Source organism: Lampris incognitus, chromosome 2 (genome assembly GCF_029633865.1).
Source record: "Lampris incognitus isolate fLamInc1 chromosome 2, fLamInc1.hap2, whole genome shotgun sequence".
Lineage (NCBI taxonomy): Eukaryota > Metazoa > Chordata > Actinopteri > Lampriformes > Lampridae > Lampris > Lampris incognitus.
This window is the reverse complement of record NC_079212.1, coordinates 100,338,731-100,359,533: the sequence shown is the minus strand read 5'-3', so window position 1 is coordinate 100,359,533 and position 20,803 is coordinate 100,338,731. Positions and strand designations below refer to the sequence as shown.

At 45.3% G+C, this 20,803-nt stretch overlaps 1 protein-coding gene across 1 annotated transcript in view; it reads right to left on the bottom strand.

Annotated features, from left to right (window-relative positions):
• Window positions 1-354: 354 nt before the first annotated feature.
• Window positions 355-20,803, bottom strand: part of LOC130107218 (glutamate receptor-interacting protein 2-like) — a 296,900-nt gene continuing 276,451 nt past the window's right edge. Inside the window, exons 18-25 of the mRNA XM_056273700.1 lie at window positions 15,789-15,928; window positions 13,986-14,180; window positions 13,148-13,301; window positions 10,149-10,263; window positions 9,348-9,545; window positions 8,949-9,083; window positions 3,446-3,592; window positions 355-510 (exon numbers count right to left, since the gene is read on the bottom strand). Coding sequence (XP_056129675.1) covers window positions 355-510; window positions 3,446-3,592; window positions 8,949-9,083; window positions 9,348-9,545; window positions 10,149-10,263; window positions 13,148-13,301; window positions 13,986-14,180; window positions 15,789-15,928 — 1,240 coding nt within the window. The remainder of the gene's footprint in view (window positions 511-3,445; window positions 3,593-8,948; window positions 9,084-9,347; window positions 9,546-10,148; window positions 10,264-13,147; window positions 13,302-13,985; window positions 14,181-15,788; window positions 15,929-20,803) is intronic.

The window sequence follows — 20,803 nt, the reverse complement described above, 5'->3', positions numbered from 1 at the left end:
TGTGTGTGTGTGTGTGTGTGTGTGTGTGTGTGTGTGTGTAGATCTGTGTCTGTGTATACAACTGTTTTTTTGTGTGTGTGATGATGTGTGTTCAGAGACCTTACTGGTGGTTTATTGTGTCATTTTCTCTGCAAGTGCATTTGTCTGTGTGTGTACAGGTGTCTAAATGGTCTTTAGTCCGATTGTTATGCTCTGGGTTCTTGTGTGTGTTTGTGTACCTTAAACATATAGCTGCTCTTTAGTATCTTGTCATCCTCTGGCTCTAAGTAAGTGTTTGTGCGTTAGAGGAGGTCTAATTGGTGTATAGTATTGGTTTTTGTGCATGTGTGTGTGTGTGTGTGTGTGTGTGTGCTGTTAGAGGTCTAACTGGTCTATATTATTGTTGTTATCTTCTGTTTCAGCGTGGGCCAGTGGGTTGCGGCTGATGACTAACTCTAGTCGGTCTCCAGCCTCTGTGATCAGCGGCACGGCCAGACAACAGTCAAAGTCCCGTGTCCGCACATGGTTCACCTGGAAAGACAAGAGAAAGAGAAAGAGAGAGAGAGAGAGAGAGAGAGAGAGAGAGAGAGAGAGAGAGAGAGAGAGAGAGAGGGGGGGGGGGGGGGGGGGGGTGGGGGGGGGGGGGGGGGGGGGGGGGGGGGGGGGGGGGGGGGGGGTGGGGGGGGGGGAGGGGGTGAGAGGGGGAGAGAGAGAGCGAGAGAGAGAGAGAGAGAGAGAGAGAGAGAGAGAGAGAGAGAGGGGGGGGGGGGGGGAAACAAAATGTAACGGTGACATCTTTTGACAATATCAACAAGGTCATTCCTTTACCTTAACACATCCAAAAGAGCTCATCTTTCTTTTTTTGAATCGTAAAACAAGTTTAGTTTCAACAAGAAATAGACTTTAACATGTCATCTTTTTAACAATATGAACAAAGTCACTCCTTCACAATAACCTGTCCAATAAAGACTTAATTTTCCATCACAGAACCGATTTACATATCAATTGAGAGAGAGTGAGGGGGAGAGAGAGAGAGAGAGAGAGAGAGAGAGAGAGAGAGAGAGAGAGAGAGAGAGAGAGAGAGAGAGAGAGAGAGAGAGAGAGAGAGAGTGAGAAAGAGAAAAGACAAGTGTTGGATGAGGTCTTGGTTATTCTTTTCAACAAATTTTTGCTTGCTAAGATTAGCATATCTGAGAAAAACGAGTGTAACATCATCGGGTCCCTTAAACAAGACAACTAACAGTCTAGGAGTACGTTTTTAGTTTTTCCAAATTGAAATTTTATAAAACTCAAAATAAGGAATGAGCAAGCTAAACACACCTCCTCAGAAGATAAAGACATAAAATGAGGGCGCATAACAAACCCTACACACTGAGGTCATATTTGTTTCAGCGTGCAAAATCTATTCTATTCTATTTTTTATCTATCTCATCTCATCATCAGCCGCTTCTCCGGGTTCAGGTTGCGGGGACAACAAGCTAAGTAGAGCACTCCAGAAGTCCCTCTCCCCAGCAATGCCCTCCAGCTCCTCCTGGGGGATCCCAAGGTGTTCCCAGGCCAGATTGGCCATTTAGTCCCTCCAGTGAGTTCTGACCCCGGGGTCTCCTCCCAGTTGGATGTGCCCAGAAAACCTCCAAAGGAAGGCGCCCAGGAGGCATCCTAATCAGATGTCCGAACCACCTCAACTAGTTCCTTTTGACGCAAAGGAGCAGCGGCTCTAATCCGAGCCCCCTCCGGATGTTTAAGCTCCTCACCCTATCTCTAAGGCTGAGCCCAGACACCCTACGGAGGAAACTAATTTCAGCCGCTTGTAGCCGTGATCTCACCCTGTCGGTCACTACCCAAACCTCATGACCATAGGTGAGGTTTGGAATGAAGATTGGCTGGTAAATTAAGAGCTTTGCCTTCCAGCTCAGCTCCCTCTCCACCACAACGGTCCGGTACAACGTCTGCATTACTGCTAATGCTGCACCATTCTGCCTGCACCATCTCCTGCTCCATCCTACCCTCACTCATGAACAAGATCTCGAGATACTTGAACTCCTTCACTTGAGGCAACAACTCATCCCCAACCCGGAGGGAGTAATGTACCATTTTCCGGTAGAGAACCATGGCCTCAGACTTGGAGGTGCTGACTCTCATCCCGGCCATTTCACACTCAGTTGTAAATTGCCCCAATGCACGCTGGAGGTCGCGTTCTGATGAAGCCAACAAAACCACATCATTTGCAAAGAGTAGAGATGCAATTCTGCGGTTCCCAAAATGGACACACTCCTCACCTTGGCTGCGCCTTGAGATCCTGTCCACGAACATCACAAACAGAATCAGAGACAAGGGACAACCTTGGGGAGTCCGATACCCACCGAAAATGTGTTCGACTTTGTGTCGAGAATGCAGACACAGCTCTCGATTTGGTTATAAAAGGACCAGATGGCTTGTAGCAACTGCCCCAGGACCCCATACTCCCGCAGTGCCCCCTACAGAATGCCCTGGGGTACATGGTCGTAAGCCTTCTCCAAGTCCACAAAACACATGTAGACTGGCTGGTCAAAGTCCCATGCCTCCCTTAGCACTTCCGCAAGGGTAAAGAGTTGGTCTGTTGTTGTTGGTCCTGTCCATTGGCCAGGACGGAATCCGCATTGTTCCTCCTGGATCCGAGGCTTGACAATCGGTCGGAGCTATTCTATTCTATTTTTTATCTATTCTGTGATAAATACTTTTTATGGGAAAACTGCAATCACTAAAGTATTTTTTTTAGTTAGCACAAAATCCCATTAACATGTTGAAATAAATTTGATATAACTACAATGAAAGAAACGATGCTGTGGCTGCTTTAAAAAATGTAGCGGTGCCGCCACGTAAAAGGCTCGTGTTTATTTGTTTTAGCGCACAAGCGGACAGCTTGGCCCTCGAGGGTGATTTTTCTGAACAGTCACCAGGCTTGACAAAATCATTTTCAGTGTAACACCTTCATGGTATACCGTTTAATCCTGCCCACTTCAAGCTTCAAATGAACCTCGAATGAATGGTTGTAAGGATCACCATCCCCATTGGAACATTATCGCCACCTAGTCACTCGCATAAGAGTCCATGACCAACACTGTTTACACAGATTGGTTGACTAACAGTTCATTCGTTGATTTATCAATTTGGTGACACATTTCTATGATTTGTTAATTTTACCATTGTGTGCTTGGATAAAGTTATCACTATTTAAATTCACAAGGTAGTGACTGCTTTATCAACAAGCACTGTTACATTCCATGCCAGTGTATGGGAAATTCAGGGAGCAGTCGGGAATTGAATCTGGGTTCTCCGCACCACGGGTGACTGCGCTAACTAGTCAACTAAAGGGTCCGACTAGCCAAAGGCTAGTGAGTCTACACATCTGTGGTCGTTCCACCAGTAAGTCACAGCTGAACTGGGTTTTATTACAAATATATCCAGCTGCTTTCTGTGCTGGTACCTGGAGAATCCGGTCATAGGGTTTGAGGCCGGCTCGGTCGGCCGGACCGTCGGTCCGTATCATGTTGACGTAAACACCTTTCTCCAGAAAACCATCTGACACACTGAAGCCAAAGTCATCACTTTCTGGGTCTTTTATCACTGTTACCTACGAAGAAAAAAAAACAATAATAATGAGGAGATGCTTTGGTCAGGTTTAGTTTTAGTTTAAGTGTAGTGTACTTTCGTGTTGTTCAGTTTAGTTTAGTTTTAGGTTTGATTTGGTTGGGGCTACACAGTCAAATGACATTTGGGTTGTGGGTCTGTTGTCCAAACACAAGCTGGAGCTGCTGTCAGAGTCCCATTTATGCATGGCAACCTTGCTGTAGCATTGCTGCAGTCTGGCTCCATGCTCAATAGGAACTGTGTTGGGATGGCTTGCTGAATGTTTGGCAAAGATATATGTTTTTATTTAACGGTTTGTTTCTTCTTCTGTTACCTTGGTGAAAGAATTTATAGTAGTGATAAAATAAATCCAGGGTACCCCTATACTGGCTACTATTTTATGTAATACTAATGCAGGATAGATGCAGGCTAAATGCATAAAGGGGGATTTCAGGGAGGCGTATCACTTTATTTATAGTGCTGAACAAGGATATATATGAAAATAAATGCATGATGTAAATCTAGACTGGCTGCCACTGTAACACATCTGACTGTCTGGGTGCTCTGCCAAAAATTATAGTCTGACTCATAAAAAAAAAAAAAACAACCATGAAAAACAGTTGACCTCAGCTCTCTTTTTCTCTTAGGGAGCAACTCAAAAGTCTTCTGCTGCATTCACGATGTGGCCACCAATAAAACATTTAGGATATAGCATATGTTATGATGCTTTGCTTTTTTCTGTTTAAGACACTTTATTTCCCCTGTGGGTCCTGGACTGTAAAAGTTTAATGGGTTTTTGGCATGAAAAGCTGGGTTGAAAAACTACTGCAGCGCACAGATGTACAGCAGACAGCAGGGGTTCTGCACTTTATACTGTATTACATAACAGAAATCATATCCAGCGAGTAATCCACACATAAACATCAATGCAGGGTTATGAACATACAAATATGGCATATAGCAACAGAGAGAGAGAGAGAGAGCGAGCGATAATGAGTACCAGAGTAGGAGGTAGTCTGTAAAAAGACAGGAACCATATGGCTGATGAAGCGATGTGAGAAAGCAAGAAAGATATGCAAGTTTCAAGGGAGAATTAGCCAACTGCACGTTGGCAGGGCCAACTGCGGCAGAGGTCCGACCATCCTCTGCCAAAAAGTGTCATTTTGAAAACACATTCCTAACTTTTTTTCCACTTTTGCACACTTTTTCTCATACCAGTTTAGTTGTTTTGCCCACAGGAAACTGCTGCAGATTCTTGGCGATAAGTGCAATTTCAAAGAGCACAAATGGTATGGATTAGAAGAGGAGGCTTAAGAAATTGCTGCTGGCTGTCAGAAAACCACATCCATGCTGCAAAATAAACTAGATGTAAGCGGGGGAAAATGAAAATCGAGCAGATATATTGACGAGTTGCCAAACATAGGATGGGACATGTCATCCCCCTCAGACTATTTGGATTTTGTGTATTTGTATGTGTGTGTGCGCGCGTGTGTGTGTGTGTGTGCGTGCGCGCACGCACATGTGCATGCATTTGGTTGTGTTGTGTGTTCATATTGTCCCTCCATCACAGGGACCCCGGTACTTCCATTACTTAGGAGGTACATTACACCCTCATAATATTTACAGCATGACCCCCGAACTCCCCTGCAGTTCTGTGCACAGGAGATATATCACCATAGAGAACTTACCCTGGATATCTGGAGGTTTAGAGTATCAAAAATCCACTGTGGTAATTCACCTTGAACCGAACCATATGTCAACTGACCAGATTAACTTGAAGCAATAAACATTCTCGCCTGGCTTAGATTTAATAGGTCTCAGCCTCCCCCTGCTCTCTCATACACAGTAAGACTTTGAAGGATGTATAACATTGTTGTACAACATCAGGTATTCTATAAATCATTTTAAATGTCTGCATCTTGAATCGCATACTGTTTAATGTATTATATAACCTGCTACATTCCATAATTGCATGACTGATACAAAGACATATGTTATGCTGTTTCTGTTACTGCCACATTCCAAATGCTGATCTGATTATTATTTTATTTTTATTTTTGGATTTTGAGATACTTTATTGATCCCCGGTGGGGACATTACGCTTTACATTTAACCCATCCTAGCTGTGTAGCTAGGAGCAGTGGGCAGCCGCCGTGCAGCGCCCGGGGGACCAACTCCAGTTGGTCTTGCCATGCCTGGGTCAAGGGCACAGACAGGAGCATTAACCCTAACATGCATGCCTTCTTGATGTCTGACCTGGTCATAATTACACTTCATGTAAAGCTAAATCCATGACCGGACCAACTTTGTCAACTGCAAAAATGTACAACCAAAGCGTGTTGGATGCTGGACTGAGCTTGAAATCATGTAAGATGGTGCAACTAAAATGCAAATAAACTTTACTGGTGGGCTTGTCTCCTTCAGCTTGGAATATCCCCACCCTCACCTAGGGCACCCACACATGTATATTTTACATTTTTCCTATTTAGCAGACACTCTTAATAGAGACACGTTTTAAAGAGTCTTACAAAGAAAGTCAGCAATTAGCAGATACATTCATGTGTCAACCTACTACATCTTATATCTCAGCACTGAACAGTGTCAATGTCACAGCAGGGAGTACGTCACACAAGCTGCAATTAATCTCTGTTATGGATACACCACAAATAAAAACATAAGTAATATACATATTTGGAAATTAAAGTATTTGTATTCTGAACTGACAGAGAAAATCCCCTGAATTCCTTTCTTTCTTTCTTTTTTTAGAACCCCCCCCCCCCACCCTTTTTCCTCTCCCCAGTTGTACTGAGCCATCCCGGTCGCTGCTCTAGCCCCCTCTGCTGATCCGGGGAAGGGCTGCAGATTATCACATGCTTCCGCTGATACATGTGGAGTCAGCCGCTTCCTTTCACCTGACAGTGAGGAGTTTTGCCAGTGGGATGTAGCGCGTGGGAGGATCACGTTATTCCCCCCAATTCCCCCTCCCCACCGAACAGGTGCCCCGACCGACCAGAGGAGGCGCTAGTGCAGCGACCAGGACACATACCCACATCCGGCTTCCCACCCGCAGACACGGCCAATTGTGTCTGTAGGGACGCCGACCAAGCCGGAGGTAACATGGGGATTCGATCCTACGGTACCCGTGTTGGTAGGCAACGGGATAGACCGCTACATCACCCCGATGCCCCTGAATTCCTTTTAATGTGATTTTTTTTAATGTGTTTACTATTACTGTGTTATCCTTACAGACAGATAACAATAGATAATAATAGAGATGGGGACAAGAAGAGAGAGAAACTAGTACACTAAAAACTACAGACTGTCAGAAAAACAGCTGATCAACCTAGTGCTCCACCCTCCCACTCCACCAAGGGCCCCATTTCCATTTCCATTACCAACATCTGCCCCCTAACTCCCAGCCTGAGCACTCCCCTCCCCACAACCACACCCTCTCTCTTGATTCAGGGGAGGGATGTTAACAGGCTGTTCAGAAGACAGAACCACCGCAAGGCAGCTGAACCAGATGCTGCCTCCCCCTCAACCCTTAAAAACTGTGCAGACCAGCTGTCTCCAGTGTTCACAGACGTTTTTAACACCTCCCTGGAGGACTGCAGGGTGTCATCTTGCCTCAAAGCCTCCAAGATTATCCCTGTCCCCAAAAAGCCAATGATCACAGGCCTAAATGAGTACAGACCTGTCACTCTGGCCTCTGTAGTGATGAATACTTTTGAACGCCTTGTGCTGTCCCACCTCAAGTCCATCACCACCCCCCTCCCGGATCCACAACAGTTCACATACAGAGCCAACAGGTCATCAGACGATGCAGTCGACATGGCTCTCCATTCTATCCTCCTCCACCTGGACTCTCTTGGCACCTACATCAAGATCCTGTTTGTGGACTTCAGCTCCACATTCAATACAATAAGCCCTGCTCTCCTCCATGACAAACTCACCCAGCTCCACGCACCCTACTCCATCTGCAGGTGGATCACTGACTTCTGACCTACAGGATCAGCACACGAAGATGGGGAAGCATGTCCTGGACCCTTGGATCATCAGCACCGATGTCCCCAAAGGCTGCATCGTGTCCCTGCTGCTCTTTGCGGTTTACACCAATGGCCGCAACTCCAGACATCAATCTGTCAAGTTCCTGACGTTTGCAGACAACACCACGATCATCAGACTCACATCTGAGGGTGATGAGTCTGCTTACAGATGGGAAGTTGACCACCTGGTTCCCTGGTACAGCCAGAACTACCTGGATCTAAACCCCCTGAAGACAATAGAGATGGCGGTGGACTTCAGGAAAAGTCCTGCCCTGCCCACTTCCAACCCCCCACCCTGTGTGACTCCCCAGTTACTACTGTGGAGTCATTCCATTTCTTGGGCACCACCAGCACTCAAGACCTCAAGTGGAAGCTAAACATCAGCTCCCTCATCAATAAAGCACAGCAGAGGATGTACTTCCTGTGGCAGCTGAAGAAATTCAACCCGCCACAGACAATGAGGGTGAATTTCTATACTTACATCACTGAGTCCATCCTAACTAACCTCCTTCCATCACTGTCTGGTATGCTGCTGCTACCGCCAGAGACCAGGGCAGGCTGTAGCACGTCATTCACTTGGTGGAGAAGATGATCAGCTGTGCCTCCCATCTCTCCACCTGGAGGCCGGCAGGGAAGATCATTGCCAACCCATCTCACCCTGGACACCACCTTTTTGAGACTTTGTCCTCTGGCAAGAGGCTAGACCAAAACCTCACACCAGAAGAACAATTTCTTCCCTGTTGCAGTTGGACTAATCAACAGGCCCCCTGACCCCCACCCCCACTGACAGACTTACTTTTTACCCCCTAGCTCAGTTATCTCTCTCGTTCTCTCTCTCTCTCTCTCTCTGTCTGTCTGTATATATATATATATATATATATATATATATATATATATGTGTGTGTGTGTGTGTGTGCTTTCTTTTTCACATACTTTTTATTTTATCTTGTTTTATTCTCTGTGCTAACAATGCCAAGCTAAATTCCTAGTGCATATAATGCATATGGCAATAATATAATTTCTGATTTCTGATTCTGATTTTCTGCTGGGCCTGCAAAGAAAATTACCAACGTTTTTTCCCGTTTTTTTTCTTCTTGGCGTCCCTGGGTGGGCACAAACCAAAATTACCACCTTTTAATAGCTACAAAGGTGTCGGTAGCAAAAACAAATAGATTACTTGCAGACCGAAAAACAGGCAAAAGGAGAAGCTAGCAAACAAATGTACAGATAGACAGGTGGGAAAGTAGAAGAGACAGACGGTTGGACTGGAAGGCTGGCAGACAGACAGACGGGATCAGCAGAACTATAACCAGCCTTGTGCAGCTCCAGAGGCGTAGGAGACAGAATCTCCTGCATCTCCTCTTTGATCCTACGAGACTCCCATGTTCTCTCCGACACTCGTAGTGAGGCCTTAGACTTGGGTTCCTGGTGGAGAAGAGGGGAACGGGTCTCCTGCCGGAGGTTGACCCCCTGATGTAATTGGGCCTCCTGGTGCAGGTGGGACTCTAGATGAAATTTAAGAGTTTCACTCCAAAATGATATAGGCTGGCAGTTAAAGTTAAAGTAAAGAAGGAATACTAGACTCATATATGTCACAATTTCTTCTTTAAGACCAGATGAAATAAACTCAAGATGATTTATACCCCAGTCTGGTGCTGCATCTCCCTCAAATCATTTACCTTGGTGAAGCTGAGACTCCTGGTTAAGGTGGGCATTCTCATGCAGGTGGGTCCCCTGGTGGCGGTGGGTCCCCTGGTGAAGGTGGGTCCCCTGGTGGAGGAGGGTCCCCTGGTGCAGGAGAGAGTTCCTTTGAAGTGGGCTCATTCTACCGTGAGACAGTATGGGCTCAGCAGTGGGCTTATTGACTCCATCTACACCCAAACTGATGGCTGTACCTGTCATTATGGACGCCTGCAAGCATGTGCACACATATTGTGAACACATGTACACGTACACACACAGATGCACACACAAAAAAATGTTGGCACGGGCAAAACAAAGGAACACTAGCTCAAATATGCACACGTATGTGCACAGACAATCATCAAGGGATGTAAACAGACAAACTGACACAAAAAAAAATTCTCAAACACACACACACACACACACACACACACACACACACGCACACACACACACACGCACGTGTGCATTAAGAAAATTCCAGCTGCATAAGTGCTACTTAATACTCTTTGGCCGGTCTGAGTGTGGCTGATGCAAACATGTCGATGTATGTCACATCCTCAGATTGAGCAAATGCCATTTGGCTGCTGTAAATCACTCACAAATGCTAATCTTAGTTTAGCAAAATACCTGTATGTGTATGTGTGTGTTTCAACAACTGAGCTTAATGTTGGAGACACATTGTTCTACCATGCCTTGTTTAACATGCTAATTTCTTTGTTGAGGTATTTTGACTGACTACTCACTGGTGAGAGTAAATAGGTCAGCATGTCACTCACTTTTGTTTTTCAAATCCGTGGTGCTAATACTAATGAATAAATGCTAACACACCTCTATCTCTCTGAGAAGCTCCGACTGGCCACAGGTCTCCAGGTCCTCAAGGGCCTGACACCACAAACTGTCATCTGGATCCAACAGAACACCATCTGGTTGCTGGCTGCCATAACTGGGAACGAACACACACACACACACACACACACACACACACACACACACACACGAAATAGATACATTTACATATGCATACACATACACATATGGAAAAAAAGAAATACATGTCCAACCAATCACACATATAAATGCACAGAAACAGGCGTCCGGGTAGCGTAGCGGTCTATTCCGTTGCCTACCAACACGGGGATCGCTGGTTCGAATCCCCGTGTTACCGCCGGCTTGGTTGGCACAATTGGCTGTGTCTGTGGGTGGGAAGCCAGATGTGGGTATGTGTCCTGATCGCTGGACTAGCGCCTCCTCTGGTCAGTCGGGGCGCCTGTTCAGGGGGGAGGGAGAACTGGGGGGAATAGCATGATCCTCCCACGTGCTACATTTCCCTGGTGAAACTCCTCATGGTCAGGTGAAAAAGAAGCGGCTGGAGACTGCACATGTATCGGAGGAGGCATGTGGTAGTCTGCATTCCTCCCCAGATCAGCAGAGGGGGTGGAGCAGCGACCAGGATGGCTCAGAAGAGTGGGGTAATTGGATGGGTACAACTGACAATTGGGGAGAAAAAGGGGGAAAAAAATCCATTCATTCATCCATTATCTAAACCACTTATCCACACAGGGTCGTGGGATGCTGGAGCCTATCCCAGCAGTCATTGGGCGGCAGGTGGGGGGACACCCTGGACAGGCTGCCATTCCATCACAGGGCACACACACACACACACACACACACACACACACACACACACACACACACACATACACACACACACCCCAGGGGACACTTTAGTATGGCCAATTCACCTGACCTACATGTCTTTGGACTGTGGGAGGAAACCGGAGCACCCGGAGGAAACCCACACAGACACGGGGAGAACATGCAAACTCCACACAGAGGACGACTCGGGACGACCCCCAAGGTTGGACTACCCTGGGGCTCGAACCCAGGACCTTCTTACTGTGAGGCAACCACTGTGCCGTGTCTCCCAGGGGAAAATCAATAAATCAATTAATCAAGCAAGCAAGCAATCAATCAATCAATACATAAATGCACAGAAACACACATGCACAAATTTAAGTAAATAAACACAAAAACGCACAAATATAGGCGCACAGGTACTTTGCTTAAACATGTTTGTATGTATTATTACAAGTTTTGGTATGACTGTGTTTAGCTTTTGATTTCCTCTAGGGGCGCCTGCCAAAGGCAAACTCAAATGATTACCCAAGGACAAGGGTTGGTAGGCAGTGTGGCCAACTCATTTGGAAGGAAAGTGAAAAAATGCTCCTATGCATTGGGGGTCGAGTGTTTTTTTTTGTTGGTTTTTTTGTTTTACTCTTGCAGGAGTCACACTGGGGTAAGATATATCTCTATTTCCATGCTTTGCCTCTGTGATTTGCGGGGGCAACAGGGAACACTAACAATGTGTGTGCACATGTATACACACTGATGTTAAACAGAGATATGATTAGCGTTCTGTATGTAAGCTGATATGTTTGTGCTGTTGCTTAATGAATCCAGAGCAAAAGGAGAGGGAGCATGTAGTCGGTTCTCTGACTGGTGTGATTTGCACATCCATTAGTGCTGATTTGTGCCAAACGCATAGGAAGCCAATACGTAATTGTTCCCAAATGCACGAAAACGTAGGGAGATTTTTAGGTATTTACTTTTGAAAAAACAAGTCTAGGGATCTGCAAAGTTACTTAATCTAGTGGAAGTACTGCCAAGTTGGCAACACTGCCGGGAGTAGCAGAAAATATAAACAACTCACAAGCCATAGTGTTCTTCCATTGGAAAAAAAAATGACTGGGGGGTAAGATTTAACTAAGCTGGAAAAAGTGACCACCTATCAGAAGTCACCATGTTGCAATAAACAGTAAGAGGGAACATTGAGTAGATTTGATTAAAACAATTATCCTATTTTCTACTTGGAATTGAACCGAATGTTATGGAAAACAATTGATAAATGAATCATATTACGGTTATGTCACGGTATATCGTCGCCATGCTTAAAATGCTTGTCCTGCTAATCTGCATCGGACATTTTCAGCAGACACTGACTGACTTGGGCAGGATAATATTTTCTTAAAAGTACTGAAACCATAAAGAACATTCCTTCTCAAATGACCATGTTGTTTCCAATGTTCAATGACCTACAGTCAAGTGCACAAGGCAGCACGAGTAGCCTGTCAAATAACGCACATATTTGCTTGAAATTTCAGTTATGGAGTGGCAAAAGAGGTGCCGTTGTGACTAATGATAAATCTAAAGAAAAAAACAATTATAAAGGCAATTATAATAGCTCCCAACTAAGCTAGGATTTGAACCATGGCACACATAATACTTTCACATGTATGTTCTTGTGGAGTAGGAGATATAGTGTGATCCAGTGACAATTCCCTGTAACACAAAAAAATGACTTAATAAAGCCAGTCAAAGATAAAATATGAACTTTTGACTTCCCCCTGTGGACAAGAAAAATATATTAGCTTATATCATTCCCCATAGAGTATAAGATATTTTGCAACAACTCTTGCAGAAGATAAAGCATGTGTCAATAATGTTCTTCAGAGAACATAAAATGTGATTTAGTGATGTCCTCCATGAAAATAATGCATGATCTAGTGATGTTCTCTCTTAGCGTGGAACATGAAATAGCAGTACTCCCTGAAGAGGAGAAACCTGGATTCTCATAAAGTTCCCTGTAAAACCAGAGAAAAAGCCAGGCGCCAACCTTTCTGAGTCTTTCAATCCACCGCCTTTAGTGTCACCTTGGCAAAGCCAAATTACTTTAAATAAGAGTTACGTACAGTGAACTGGAACACATAAATCATTGCTTCAGGTGATTTGGACCCACAGAGGAAACGTAGGCCGTGTTAGGCCCTTACCCTGGTACTTTATCCCAGTCGTCCTCACTGAAGCCCCCGTCACTAAAGGGGTAATTCTTCCGGCGTCCAGGAGGGGGCGTGGTGCTCCGTTGTTTGACACTTCTCCATTCATGGGGGTGAAGGGCAACACCAGCCGCCTGGTGGCTGTAAGTACCTGCAGGATGCCAAGAGAAACCTCGTAAGAGCTTATTTTTTTGAATGACATATAAATATTTTCTTAAAATAAGAACTAAGATGCCGCCTTTACAAGTGTTTTTTTGGCCATGAAAACCATACTTAAGAAGAAGAAATCCACTCTATTTTTCCAACTGAAGGTTTCAATGAATTTGTTCTCTGCATTTAACCCATCCTATTGTATAGGAGCAGTGGGCAGCTGCAGCGCCCAGGGACCAACTCCAGTTCTTCTTTCCATTGCCTTGCTCAGGGGCACAGGTAGGAGTATTAACCCTATCATGCATGTCTTTTTTGATGGTGGGAGGAAACCGGAGCACCCGGAGGAAACCCACACAGACGCAGGAAGAACATGCAAACTCCACACAGAAAGGACCTGGGACTGCCTGGGGTTCGAACCCAGGACCTGCTTGCTGTGAGGCAACAGTGCTGACCACTGGGCCACCGTGCCGCATATGCAATAATGTGTTGTGTAGTAAGTATATCTTAAGACATACATTGATTTAACTCAATCAGTCGCCTTGCAGGAGTGTATGTGACATACTACATTGCTAAGCATACCTACCCTAACCCTGACATATTGAGAACAACATCCCTTTCAAGCCTTTCAGCTGTTCGACACTGACCCAGCCTTCAGCCCTCTATCTACACCAGGCTCCCGGCCTACCCTGGCTACCGTAGCCTGCGTCCAGCCCTGAGCCGTCCCATGACTCCATGGCTGAGTCCACGCTGGGGATGGTGGTGGAGTAAAACTCTGACAGCTTATTGGTCTGCTGGCTGTCTGTCAAATCGTCCTCTTCCGGGTCACTGAGGTCGTTCTCTGTTGTGTCCTCTCCCTCAACAGTCTTCCTGTCCTCTGCATCTGCAAGACGATCGATTGATTCGTTTGTTGTTGCAAACGTCAAAGAAAACTGGGGATCTTAAGAAACACAATATTTTAGGCCTTTTCATTCGCTTTGAAACAAGATTGACAGTCAAGAAATTAAAACGAAAAAAAAAAACACCCAAATCTTTGTACACATGAGTGACTTAAAACAAGTGCAACAATAGAGTAGGCTAAAATATCTATCCATCCATCCATTATCCGACCTACTTATCCTGCTCTCAGGGATGCTGGAGCCTATCCCAGCAGTCATTGGGCAGCAGGCGGGGAGACACCCCAGACAGGCTGCCAGGCAATCACAGGGCCCCCCCACACACACACACACACACACACACACACACACACACACACACACACACACACACACACACATGCATACCTAGGGACAATTTAGTATGGCCGATTCATCTGACCTACATGTCTTTGGACTGTGGGAGGAAACCGGAGCCCCCGGAGGAAACCCATGCAGACATGGGGGGAGCATGCAAACTCCACAGAGAGGACGACCCGGGATGACTCCCAAGGAGTTTGGACTACCCCGGGGCTCGAACCCAGAACCTTCTTGCTGTGAGGCGACCGCGCTAACCACTGCGCCACCGTGCCGCCTAGAATAGGCTAAAATATAAGACCACCAATACAAGACTCAAACAGTGAAGAAGAAAAGGAAACCCACAGTACTTTACAATTAGATGAAACCAATAATTATGTGTTCTTGGAAAGGATTAGGGGTCAGTGATTTATGGTTAAAAAAAAGAAGAAAAAAAAGCAATAGGTAGAGAAGTAAGGCCGACTGAGAATCACAGATTTAATTTTAAGGCATTTCGGTGTGTCATCAACAGCCGAGTTACTTCACCAACATTAAACCATGTCCTCAGTCATAGTTTCCACTGGAAAGGACATTTTCCTGTCTCATAAATCATTTGGACACCGATTGCCACTTGTTTTGAGGAGAGCGCAAGTAATCTTTAATCTTGTAACCATCTTTTCAATTATATGTGTATGCACTTATTATTTAAATGCACATTACATAAAACATGTCTTCAGCCAGAACATATGAGCTGGTCGTCACTGTCAACAGACATTACTCTTTTTTGGATCCCCCCCTCCCTTTTTTTTCCTCCTCAGTTGTAGCCGGCCAATTCCCCATTCTTCCAAACCATCCCGGTCGCTGCTCCACCCTCTCTGCTGATCCGGGGAGGGCTGCAGACTACCACATGCATCCTCCGATACATGTGGAGTTGCCAGCCGCTTCTTTTCACCTGACAGGGAGGAGTTTCACCAGGGGGACATAGCATGTGGGAGGGTCACGCTATTCCCCCCAGTTCCCCCTCCCCCCTGAACAGGCACCCCAACTGACCAGAGGAGGCGCTAGTGCAGCGACCAGGACACATACACACATCTGGCTTCCCACCCACAGACACGGCCAATTGTGTCTGTAGGGACGCCAACCAAGCCGGACATAACACGGGGATTCGAACCAGTGATCCCCGTGTTGGTAACAGCCATTACTCTTGAAAAATAAATTTAGTGTGACTGTAGGGAAACCGGCTCTCTGTGGAGTTTCCATGTCGTAGTTTTCATACTCACTGTCCAGCTGTTTTTTGATCTTGAGGGTGACGGTCTCGCCAGCCATCTGCAGCAGGTGAATGGCCTCGCTCAGCGGCTTGCCCTTTAAGCTCACACTGTTGATAGCCAGGATACGGTCCCCCACATGTATCGCCCCAGTCCTACCAAGCACACAGCAAAACAAACAAGAGACACACACACACACACACACACACATATACAGAGAGACACACATGCACACACACATATACAAACATACAGAGAGAGACACACACACACATATAAAGAGAGACACACACAAAGAGAGACACACACATACACACACACAGAAAGAGAGACACAAACACACACACAAAGAGAGACACATACACACATACACAGAGAGAGAGGTGCACACACACACACACACACACACACACACATCCATACAGAAAGACACACACACACACAAAAAGAGAGACACACAGATAACAGGATAAAATGAGCTTAACACTTTTTCTTTACCACTCAGGTTTGTGTGTGTGTGTGTGTGTGTGTGTGTGTGCTGTTTTCCAGCATGTTCTATGTACACATCTCCCTTCCTTTTGTTCACCTGTCCACGGACACAAACAGCTCACGGTCAACACACAGTTTTGTGTGAGAGTCCGACATGCCTTGTAGCGCCTGCCATTTCCACCGTGGTCCTTAGCCAGGTGCCGTGACACCTGGTCCAATGGTAGCATCCCGCCAGACACATGCTTGTCATGCAGAGCTAGGTCTCTCGCCCTTAAACAGTCTTCATATACGTATCTACTGTGTGGAGTTGTTGGAAAGTGCTTTCAGAACCTCACTTGTTTCTACTGCTCCCCGATTCATCTGATAGTCAGCTTATATCCAGAACACTTTTTTCCCGGCATGTCTTGCAAACATTTCCACTACATCTTAACACTGTTGATTTTTTAAAAAAATGTTTTTGATTTTGATATACTTTAATGATCCCCGTAGGGAAATTATGCTCTGCATTTAACCCATGCTAGCTGTGTAGCTAGCAGCAGTGGGCAGCCGCCACGCAGCGCCCGGGGAACAACTCCTGTTCATCTTCCCATTGCCTTGCTCAGGGGCACAGACAGGAGTATTATAACCCTAACATGCATGTCTTTTTGATGGTAGGGGAAACCGGAGCACCCGGAGAAAAACCCACCGCAGACACGGGGAGAACATGCAAACTCCACACAGAGGACGACCTGGGATGACCCCCAAGGTTAGACATTCCCGGGGTTCAACCCAGGACCTTCTTGCTGAGGCAACAGCGCTAACCACTGTGCCGCCCTTGGATGCCATTGTAACTGACGGTGTATCTCTCTCCTGTCTCTGTTCACATCAGGATCGTTCAAACAGCTGCTTACGGCCCGAGGTTTATCCCGATGCTATCTCAAGTACTCGCACAGTAATATTATATTGATAAATCTGGTGAATGCCAGCAGTGCTTAAGCCTTTCCTCCAGGGCAAGGTGATTCAGGCTCAATTATACTATTGCAGAAACCTGTATAACTCTCTATGGTGGTATCGTTTCTCAATCACTGAGTTTGAAGGAATAGTACGGTGGTGGAAATCAAGTGTGGCTTGTCTGATATAAAGAGTGAGGTCAGTGCAAAACTAACCTCACTCTTTATAAACGGTTTTTTTTTTGAGCAAGCAGGAGAGAACGAGACTCTGGAGGACGAGAGAGAGATAACCCAGAGGTCATTATCGTACGGCTGTTTTCTCCCCTCTGGGAGGATCTTTAAAAGACTGCTGACTGCCCTGAAAAGGAAACGCTGGCTGAGTGCCAGGCTAATCTGATGAACTGTTTGTCTCGTGATTATGATAAAATTATAGTGTAGCGCAGTGTTCTAGCACACAGTATAAAGTCATGATTTTACACTGTGTGCTAGAACGCTGCGCTTACAACATGTCCTATCTCTGAGCACCTGAAACCTGTCACAAACAGGCGCTGAATGAAACAACAGAGGTCTTGTTTTGAGTGGGGTAATTGACCAAGTACAATTGGGAAGAAAAAAGGGGGGGAAATAAAAAAAACAACAACAACAAACACACAAAAAGAGAGAGACCCTAGGAAGAGTATCAAAGGAGGGAGTCCTCCTCCAGGATGGATAGAGTAAAACAGATTCTCCCAAAGCAATTACTGGGACATAGTCATTGCGTCAAATATTGGATGAAACTCAACTGTGTACTGGACCTGTATCAGTAAAATGTTGTGTGTTTGAATAGAGTATCAGTTAATTTGCAGATGAAAGGGCTTACTACACCTGACATGTCTGGGGGAGAAAGTCATTCAGATCAGTCTCAAAGTCTCTCATTATTCCAACCACTGCTCTTTCACTCAATCCTCATTCACACACACACACACATCACTAATAAAAATAAAAATAAACCTATCTCATATGCCATGAGATTAAACCTAATGGCCTATGAGACACAGGAAATGGAGCTACTTCCCTAGTTGTTGAGACTTCCCCCCGAGGAGTTATTTGTGCAAAATGAGAAGGCAATCATATAACATAATTTGCCATTTTAATTGTTTGCTTTACAAATTTAAACAGCCATTATTATTTCCCCCCACTGCTAAAGTCATCACTAAAGGTATGCAGTCATATGTGAGGGTTTAGTGTGATCCAAGATGATCCATGTGGTAATGGCTTCATCACCGCTATGTGGCGGTTTGAGTTTTGAATAAAATGCTGGAAGTAGAGGGATTCGAACCTGGGCACTAGCGTTTAAACACACATTGTCAGGAAAAACTAGGTGTTGTTTCTACAACGAGAAAAGCTTAGTGTACAGTGGACTTCTCAGTGGGGAAGGATGAAACGAGACCACGCTCACACTTCACAAGCAGCAAGACTACAACCTACACCAGCCAACAAGCTAGCGAACCGTACCTGTCGACAAAAGGACCAGGAACATTCAAAATGACCCCATAGAAAACATGCAGTGGCATTAATGATGGCAAACCCCCCCCCCCTTTCTTCCCAATTGTATCCGGCCAATTAGCCACTCTTCTGAGCTGTCCCAGTCTCTGCTCCACCCCCTCTGCTGATCCGGGGAGGGCTGCAGACTACCGCATGCCTCCTCCGATACATGTGGAGTCGCCAGCCGCATCTTTTCACCTGACAGTGAGGAGTTTTGCCAGGGGTATGTAGCGCGTGGGAGGATCATGCTATTCCCCTCTCCCCCCCAACAGGCGCCCCGACTGACCAGAGGAGGCGCTAGTGCAACGACCAGGACACATACCCACATCCGCCTTCCAAACCCGCAGACACGCCCAACTGTGTCTGTAGGGACGCCCGTCCAAGCCGGAGGTTACACAGGGATTCGAACTGGCGATCTCCTTGAGGCAACGGAATAGACCACCATGATACCCGGATGCCCTGCTTTTTTTTTTTTTACCTCAAGAAACTCAAAAACAAGAGACATAGGTTGGCAAAGTGAGCTTGATGTCCAGTAATATTTTCAGCCATTTTTGACAAAACTATAGACCTGCACACAGGTATATGACTTTTACTGAATCTCAATAGTAACACACACACACACACACAAACAAACAGAAAGAGAGAGCGAGTGATGAGCAGTATGATCCTTAAAACAGCTACTATATATTCTTCTAATCACAATCTAGGATATAATCATTATGTGCTATGGTGATTAAACTGCCTTGTGAAATAGTGACATTAAATGATAACATTAGCATATAAGAAAAGATCACCACTACTTTGCCATAAGAATGTCACTTGTATGCAAGGGCAGTGATACTATGTTTGTTAGTTTTATTATTTTATTGAAATTATCAACTTATTTCACAAGCGATACGAAGAAAATTATTACAAGTTATCAATTTACAAAGAGATTTTCAATGCAGCTGTGCTTGTTTCTAGTCGAGGCCATTCTTTCTGATCCTATCTTGGTCATACTGGTCCAAGTTGACTGACATTTGGGGCATGCCCATGAGCTTCACACAACTGAATACACACTCACATACCCACATATAACACCGAGGCAGACAAACCACCGCTGAATGTTTGCAAGGACATGTAAGAAGTGATGCTAGCTAGGCTAACACTGCAGCGTAGGAATGAATGAGCTGAATCTACACTGGCACTGATACACTTTAAAGCTACGTGACACACATTTCCCATCTTATGTGACGCCAATTTCAAGAATTTGCATTTGAGTGAGAAAGTCCATGCTATGATTCTTTTGTGAACTGTTTGTGTTGTGATTGTAAATCCACAGTCCTACACTGGCTTAGCCCTGATGACCAACCTGCAGAAGGTCAGGGACCCTGAAAGCCTGTGCACGCATGTGCTCATATTCATAGGTTACAGTGGCCTGCCTAACTCATAGTTGACCTCTCACATCGGCGACCCAGATCTCTAGGAAAGACACTGTGTGCATGCGTGTAGGTTTGGTTTGTGTGAGAAAGAGAGCGAGAGAGAGAGAGAGAGAGAGAGAGAGAGAGAGAGAGAGAGAGAGAGAGAGAGAGAGAGAGAGAGAGAGAGCAATACTAAAGACAGGGTCAAGAATGAGTGGAAAAAAAACATTTTTGACAGTGTGTTCTTGGTTAATCCCGTCACAGGACATAATGGAGAGTTTGTGAACCTTCATGTGTATGTATGCTTATGAATATGTACATATGTACACTACCGTTCAAAAGTTTGGGATCACATTGAAATGTCCATATTTTTGAAGGAAAAGCACTGTACTTTTCAATGAAGATAACTTTAAACTAGTCTTAACTTTAAAGAAATACACTCTACACATTGCTAATGTGGTAAATGACTATTCTAGCTGCAAATGTCTGGTTTTTGGTGCAATATCTACATAGGTGTATAGAGGCCCATTTCAAGCAACTATCACTCCATTGTTCTAATGGTACAATGTGTTTGCTCATTGGCTCAGAAGGCTAATTGATGATTAGAAAACCCTTGTGCAATCATGTTCACACATCTGAAAACAGTTTAGCTCGTTACAGAAGCTACAAAACTGACCTTCCTTTGAGC